General features: G+C 41.1%; 1 protein-coding gene across 1 annotated transcript; it reads left to right on the top strand.

The window, feature by feature from the left end:
• The first annotated feature begins 471 nt into the window (after positions 1-471).
• Positions 472-7,896, top strand: LOC120567368. The gene is made up of 6 exons (XM_039814336.1): positions 472-820; positions 1,150-1,227; positions 6,913-6,971; positions 7,059-7,160; positions 7,265-7,414; positions 7,502-7,896. The coding sequence occupies exons 2-6, from the start codon at positions 1,215-1,217 to the stop codon at positions 7,814-7,816; spliced, it is 639 nt and encodes a 212-aa protein (XP_039670270.1). The 5' UTR covers positions 472-820; positions 1,150-1,214; the 3' UTR covers positions 7,817-7,896.
• Positions 7,897-8,586: the final 690 nt, after the last annotated feature.

Raw genomic sequence — 8,586 nt, 5'->3', positions numbered from 1 at the left:
CTAAATACAGAAAAAAACTACATCTGTCCCCGTTTTGTTTTTGAAGACACAACATTAGGTTTTTCAATCAGATAGTCAAACTGGATCCTCGTTTTTGTCCCTTTTCGGGGATTATGTTCCTAGTTTTGATCTCGGACGTCTGGTCACTTAATATCACACATCAGAATATTCTATTACTGTTAAGCCCACTATGAATATTAAAATACGCCGAACCATGTGTCCTGTATCATAGGTACACGTATGACCTTTACAGCAAAAAAAACCCCACAAGAAAATCAGTTCGGTATTCAGTGAGGTATGATGCGCTGACAACTCATTACACCTCCCAAACAGATTACACTGAGTGGAGCGGGTGACCGGTCCAAGATGGCGGCCCCACGGCTCGTCAGCGCCAGTAGGCAGTAGCGTTCGATGCGGCGTCTACTCTTTATTATGTCTATGGCTCTAGTGCCCTTGAGCTGATGTGTCTCTACCAGTCGCAAGCTAACGACCGAGGACACACAGTCATAGTGCATAGCTAGCTGATAACTTTTTACCTGCAGTTTTTAGCTAGCTAGTCAGAGCTGTAACAAGCTAGAGCTTGTTACAAAGTTTTTTTCTCACACAAACGAGGCTTCGTTTTTCAAAAATACCCGTTACATCGTTTTTTAGCCTTTGTTTCATGCTATCTAGCTCATTTTTATCTGCTTTTTTAGCTAGGCTGGTAGCTATGTTGCTACCATTTTTTTCCACAAACAAAGACAGCTGTAGTTGTTCTTTTTTTGTACTTCTTCTTGGTGAAAGCAACGAGGATTCGTTTTTTCAGCAATACCTACAAGTGGTAAGTAAATTTAAAAAGCAAATCTTGTGTTTAAGGATGTTCAAAGATATTTAATTCATCTAGTCATTCATGTATTAAAATGTTGCCCTTGTGGTCGTAATGCAGGGGGTTTGTACCATATGACGATAGTAAAAAAGGTGTTTAAAAAACGTGTGTTAGACCAGTGGTTAGCTTGTAAATGTGAGGGCTATTGTTGTGAGTGTTAAATCGTCATAAAGGGGGTGGCTTGTAGGGTTTAAAAACAAAGCGTTTCGTGCTAGCTTACCACACTTTTTTGCCTACTGTTTTAGCTAGTCTGCTAGCTAACTTGCTCCGTCATTTTTTCCCAGCCTTCCTCAACAAAGACTTAAGTTTTTCTTTTTGGTGCGAGAAAAGAGGATTCGTTTTTGCAACTATGCCTGCGTTTGGTGAGTAAATTTAAAAAAAGCTTATTGTAAGATATCATTTGTGAATTAAAAACGTTTTTTTGCATATACTATGCTTATGTAGTTTGCATCATTAGGTAATTCTACAAAGAGCTGGTACAATGTTGCTGTGGTAGCTGATGAGACAATTAACCCACAAGGTAAAAACCTATAAAATATATTATACACTACAGCAGGGGTATTCAACTACATTTTAAAAAGGTCCAGTTAGAGAAAATGTTTTGAAGCAAAGGTCCGGAAGATCATAATGTCTAAGAATTTAGTGTTATATATATTAAAGTAGCCTAGTAGTTGTATCAACATCTGAATGTAATCAATAACTGACAATCAAATTAATTCAGTACAATTCAAAAACTTGTTTGACAATATCTATTGTCACCTAACATAGAACTGAACATATATGTATGACTGTATATATGTACCGTAAAACTTCAAATAATAGCCGAGTCCCAAATAGACGCCTGTCTCTTTTAAACGCCTGGTGTGACAACAGATTTGGGTAAATAAAGGCCGGTCTCAAATAGAGGCCTGGTCTGTTTTTTTTTTTTTGCGTGTCGGGTTGTATTTGATCTTTTAAAACCCGTCAGATCGTTTGTTCTATGTTTTGATTTTATTTCACGTGACAGACCCAACCGTTCATAAACGACTCATCACTATGGCAACATACGGTAACAAACAAGTTAACGAACTTTCTTTTAGTCTTCAGTTTTTCTTAATTCTCTCAATACCACCAAGGAGACAAAAAGAAAAAAGTATGATTTGACATTTAACAGTTGTCAAGTTTGCCGAACAAAATTCGGGAGAAGCAGCGGCAAGACATTTCTCGATTGATCTTAAGAGAGTGCGAGAATGGCGTAAACATAAAGCAGAACTGCAACGTCTGTCCGAGGAAGACGACAAAAGGGCCAGACTGCGAGGTGGAGGAAGGAAGAAGGTCAGTGAAGAGCTGGAGGTGAGCGTGTGTGAGTGGATCCACAGCATGCGGGCAAAGCATCTCAGAGTCTCACGTAAAATTATCAGGGCCAAGGCAAAAGAAGTGTATGCAACAGTGAGTGACGGCAGGGATGAGGAGAGATTTACGAATAATACGAATTAAAAAAAAATTAATATAATGTGGTAACCTCCTATTGTCAATTAAAGGCCTGTCTCTTATAGATGCCTGTCTCAAATACAAGCCGGTGCATTTCGTCGATTTGGGTAAATAGAAGCCCGGGCTATTATTTGAAGTTTTACGGTATATTGTTCTCTCATTAACTAAATAAAACTAGGGCTGCATTTCAAAATACAGGGCTTAAAGTGAAAACAAATCCTGAGCCTGAAACTTTTTGGAAGGGGTAAAGTCCTTACATTAGCTACACATCACAATCACAACTTTGCATTGTTTAGCTTTTCATAAACTCTTGGACAAAGCCGTTATGTTTAAATAACTCAGGCATGAAAACGGGTCAGGGGTGAAAAAGGTGAGAAGGATGTTACCCCTCTAGGGGGTCCGGGAAGAAAATTTTAAATATTACATATGTTAAAACATCAATCTGATGCATTTTGAGATGCATTTTTTGCCAACCAACAATGTAATATTTCAATATGCACTCATCAAGTTAATTTGACTGGCAAAACAGTTAAAGTCCTTCTGACATTACACAATAATAAAAGTAATAATTTATGAAAACTAAAAAGTTTTGGATCAATTTTTACTTCTTCCAACCATATGTTAAATAAAGAGTCAATGTGGCTTTACATATTGCAATAATATCATAATCCTAAAATGAATCATTGTGAAAACTAAAATGTACTACTTTGGCCAGGTCATCATCAAAAAAGTGAATTAGTACATTCATGATTTTGTCCATGTTGATATTAGCTGCTTTATTTACATTTATTTAAAACGTTGCATTGTTTATCTTTTCATATAGCTAGACGTCTAAACTCTGGGATGTAAATACCTGCCATGCTGATTCCAAACAGACAGCTTCGTCAAGGCAGTTTGGGCTTCAGATAGCTACAGTATCACGGTCGGTCAGTAAAGGAACAGTCTTAACGGTAGCCGCCGTTGCCGGTAACGTACTCGTATGACAGAGTGCACGGACCGAAGCTTTGTGACTAGCATCTAATGACTAGCCAGCCCTGTCTTACCACTGCTGCCGTCCGGTATCCTTCAACATGCGCTGCAGAAGCACCCGGCTCCCTCAGTTTGAGGCACCAAGTGGTAATAACAGCTTCCTGTCTCCATCCTTTTCATCTTGTCCTCTATTCATGCCCAGCGCCATTTGTTTTAACTACTTTCTCAACTAAAGCTGCCTGTATCTACATGCTCCAGGTTTGATAAACTTTGCATCCATTTTTTTAGCCGCGTTACCACGGAGACCACACAGCACTCTCGCTTTTCGGCAAAGACCCGCCGTACTTTGCATCTGATTGGCTAGAACTCGTTTCATTGGTAGGTGGAAGTTCGATGATTGGTTAAATCCAGCGCATCAAAACAAATCCCATGTGGACTTTTTAATTTATTTATTTTTCTAAAATATTCATATGCCAGAAATCCGACACCAGGCCTGATTACTTTCAACTCTGTGTTAGTTAGAGCTGCGTTCCTCTTATATGATTGGTATGTGAAATCAATTGACTCAAATATTAAACTGCATGCAAGTTTTTTTTTCTTTTCTCATGGCCGCACGCCGGAGATCCGGCACGGTGCCGGAATACTTTAAGCCCTGAAAATAAGAGAAAATAATAGAGATGCACCGATTACAACTTTCTAGGCCAATTTCCGATTTTCTTTGAGTTAGGCCAGCTAATACCGATTTTAACCGATTCCGATTTAATTTTTTCCAACCACTTTACAGCACACACAAATATTTATTTTCTGTCTTTTCTTTAATAGAACATTTTGCACAGAACATAAAACATTTTTTGAACAGATAATGGATCACTATAAAATAGAACTAAATTACTCCTGGTGTGGGAAATTCACACACATCTAAATTACAATGTTAGAACCATTTCCTTCTTTTTACATCTAATATCCAACTTAATATAATAAATATAGTCTTGCAGTATAAAGATATTTCTCAAAACACACACGCAGGACTGTTTGAACGTCAACAGTAACGTTACCTGAAAACATAAACATCACACAGATGATTTAACATCACCACTCATTTTACACACAGTTTAGCAACAAAACTAAACGCTGGGGGAAGATTACTACGGTTTTAATGTTGGTTTGGATCGGTAGACTATGCATCCCCACTAACCTGGAAAACGTTTTAAACAGTAACGTTAATACAGCGTGTCTACAGCGTCTCTTGCAGCCGGACGTCAGAGGCAGAGGGACAGTCACCGCAGAGTTCGCTAATGTTGGCTTCTTGTCTCATCTGGGGTCTGATAAACAGTCAATTCATCAAAGTCAGGGTGCCCGACGCTATTTTCCGATAAACTGTAGCTGTCATATTTCACGGGACCCCCGGTTTTCATGTTCCACTTATTCAGCCTCAGAGGGAAGAGAGAGAGTGGCTGAGATCAGAGCAGACGGCTGATGTATAATTACGACTTTTTAACATTTCATAAACGGCTGACTCGTCTATCTCTCCCTTTCTCCGTCTCACTCGTCTGTTTTGCTCCCTTTCTCCGTCTCATTCGTCTGTTTTGCTCCCTTTCTCCGTCTCATTCGTCTGTTTCACTCCCTTTATCCGTCTCACTCGTATTTTCCTCAACTTTCTCCGGCACACTCGTCTGTACCTCTCCCTTTCTCCGTCCCATTCGTCTGTTTTCACTCCCTTTTGTTTTCTACATGTATCGCTATCTTTTTAATCCAACTTTCTTTTCCTGTGTAACTTGCCTCTAACTCTCTCATCTGTCTGCACTGTAGAGTCCCAATGTTTACCCCCCGGAATGCGAAGACTTCATTGGCTGAGTGGTATCACATGGGATGGCTTAACTCACATGCAATTGGTCTGTGCGTTTCCTCATCCACTAAACCGCTACCGTAAAGAATACAAAAGTTGCACATATTAAAATAGAAGCGCCCGTCAGGTTTTAATTCATAATCTTTTGTTTTGGTCCGGGTCCGGATGGGACGGCTTCTAGGTCCGGATCCGGACCGCGGTCCGCCTGTAAGTGACCTATGCACTACAGCATTACTTGATTTTGTGCTGAGCTTTCATGCATTTGTTTTTCTGTCTTTAAAAAGAGCTGTGTAGCCCAATCCTACAGGCCCCAACACGCCAGAACATAAACCAATCTGCCCTTCTAATAAGGAATAAGAAAACCGGTATTTAGGGTTTCTATTTATCTCTTTCAGGATGTAATATTTATTACTATTTAATTAGGGCCCGAGCGTCGACAGCGGCGAAGGCCCTATTGAAACTGAAGGAATTATTAGGGCCCGAGCGCCGACAGCGGCGAAGGCCCTATTGAAACTGAAGGAATTATTAGGGCCCGAGCGCCGACAGCGGCGAAGGCCCTATTGAAACTGAAGGAATTATTAGGGCCCGAGCGCCGACAGCGGCGAAGGCCCTATTGAAACTGAAGGAATTATTAATTTTAGGGCCCGAGCGCCGACAGCGGCGAAGGCCCTATTGAAACTGAAGGAATTAATCTTTCTTTCTATTCTTTCTTTCTTCCGTCAAATGAATGGGCTTTTTGAGGGCCTTAACATATTCAAAAACTCACCAAATTTGGCGGTTGCATCAAGTCTGGTGAAAATTTACGTATTTTAAGGGTTTCGGGAATAGGCGCACAAAAATGGCTCGCTAGCGCCCCCTAGAAAGTTAAGAAAATTGAGCCCCTGCAATGCGTTTAACGTAGACTCACGAAACTTGGTACACATATGTAACATGTCAAGATGTACAAAAAACTTCATTAGAGCCATACCCTAAACCCAACAGGAAGTCCGCCATTTTGATTTCAAAGTTCGAAATTAGTGCGATTAAAAGTCAAGGTGCTATACTTTAACGAACTCCTCCTAGAGATTTCATCCGATGGACTTCAAACTTGGTCTGTACCATCCCAACACCTTAACGATGAAAAGTTATTAAAAGAAAAACTTTTCGTCAGACGGTGTGGGCGTGGCGTGGCGGCCATTTTGAGTGTTTAGCGATGACCAAAGAAGTTGTTGTAACTTGAGTGTACATTGTCGTATCTGCCCGAAATTTGTCACGATGGACAAGGGTCCGGGCCTGAGGACACCTACTGGCCAAAATTGACTTTTGGTCATAGCGCCCCCCCCTGGCCACAGGAAATCTGCCAATGAACTCAGCAGAGACTTCCTTTTTAATTGGTGATGGTTTGACCCGCCCCCTATGCTTTAGCCACGCCCCTTTTCACAGCTAATGAACCGTATGACGTAGAGTCTTGTGTGAGGTATCGTTGAACTCGGCGGGGAGTTCCCTTTTAATTGGTGACGATTTGCGGCGTCCGAGTGCCGCGCGAATGCACGGTCGCAAGGAGCGGCGTCCGCCGGTAACCCCGACGTGCGCAGAGGCGCGAGGGCCTGTCCATCGCTGCTCGCAGCTTTAATTTATCCCTGTGTTTTTAGTCATCTAATATATTCTGTGTCTAGACAATCAGCCCCTGAACAAAGGATCCAGAATGGAAATGGCTACTTGCTAGACCATGCGGCTGAAATCAACCTTGATAAAAGGCCATGTGCTTCTCTAATCCTCTCAGCGAAAGCTGCTACCCCTAAGAAGGATCGCAGACTTAAGCATAAGAAGATATCTATTGAGGTGAGTTGAAACAAAAAAAGTAAAATAAAGGGGGTGTTTAAAAAGGTTTTTTTTTCATTATGTAATGCTGTGTTTACGACTGTGAAGCCGTACCAAGAAGATTTCCCGCCCAAAAGGCCCCCCTCAGCCTTTGTTCCAGTCTCACCTTCCCCGGACACTGTATCTGATGATCCTAACACAGCTGCAGAGGTGAGAAACCCTTTGTATCTAACAGAATATATTTACATAGTGTTATAAAAACTTTTTTCTAATATAATGTATATATTGTTAAAAAGGATTTTCCTTTGTTTTAGCAACTAAAGGCTGTAGCAGACTTGGTGTCGTTGCATTTGTCGTCGTCTAAGCGTGATTTCACACATAGTACCCCAACGCCATACAACCCACCAGGTGTCTCCATTGAGAGGGGACAAAAGGCTAACCCTTTACAAAAGACATCTGACAAGGTGTGTGTGTGTGTGTGTGTGTGTGTGTGTGTGTGTGTGTGTGTATGTGTGTCTTTATTTAACCAAAAATATGTTATTATCTCCTAGACAATCCTTGCCGTAGAAGCAGGAGAAGGGTCTGAAGACACAGAACTAACAGAGACAGTGCCTACATCCCACCAACCAAATAGGGACGCTTTGCGGAAGGCATCTGAACACACAGGACTATCGGAAACATCGCTTACATCCCACCAACCGAATCGGGGAGCTTTGCAGGAGGCACCTGGATATAATGTAGGTGAATACCTCTTTAACTGTATCTGTAGCGGTGAGGAAGGCTCCGATTATGTCAGCTGTATACCACACACCTCTGACATACCTAGACAAAGCGATTCATTCAACCACGCTGGAACTGTCAGATAAACAGTGTAACATAGGTAATACCTCAGTAACCAATCCTGTAAATATATTAGAGGTTAACGCTCCATTCCTTGATAATCAAGCAGCACCTAGTTATATTACTAACAATCTTTTGGAACACTGTGGTGCACTAGGAGGTCCTGATCAGATCACAGTGCTTCAGGGCGAAGAGCTTTTTGAATATTGTGACAGGACTACACCTCAACAACCTGCGTCAGATGTCCATTATAAACAAATACAAACCAAATTAGCCGAATTACGAAAACAAAACAATGATCTTATGAATAAATTAGATGTCTTGCAAACAGCTAACACAGAATTGACTGGTTTGGTCACAGGATTTGGCACAACTCTGGCCAATCAGGCCAGAGCTAACACACATTTGGTTGATATGGTCACAGGTTTGTCCCTGTGTTGTCTTAAAAAGACAATGACAAAGCGCAAGGAAAACAAGCATTAAATCAGGTTATAGGTTGTGCAAAATATATTAAAGTGTCACATTATTTGCAAAATGGCTCCCCCATCAAAAAACAAAAGCTGAACCGTTAGGTGTGTGTGACGTTAGTAGTAGTAGTAGTAGTAGTAGTGATGAAGAACTAGACTGGCCATGTGAGGCCGATTACACACACTCAGTAAGTAATACTCAGGATTTTGTACGATTGTGTGCGAAAAAGACAAATATTTGAAGCCTGGATGCCTCTATGCAGTGATAGCGATAGTGAAAGTGACAGTGAGAAAACAACCCAAGAATCAGATAGTCCTGTCCCAGAACA

The sequence above is a fragment of the Perca fluviatilis genome, chromosome 10, assembly GCF_010015445.1.
Source record: "Perca fluviatilis chromosome 10, GENO_Pfluv_1.0, whole genome shotgun sequence".
In the NCBI taxonomy this organism is placed as follows: domain Eukaryota; kingdom Metazoa; phylum Chordata; class Actinopteri; order Perciformes; family Percidae; genus Perca; species Perca fluviatilis.
The sequence above is the reverse complement of the archived record's forward strand: the minus strand, read 5'-3'. Positions and strand labels throughout refer to the sequence as shown.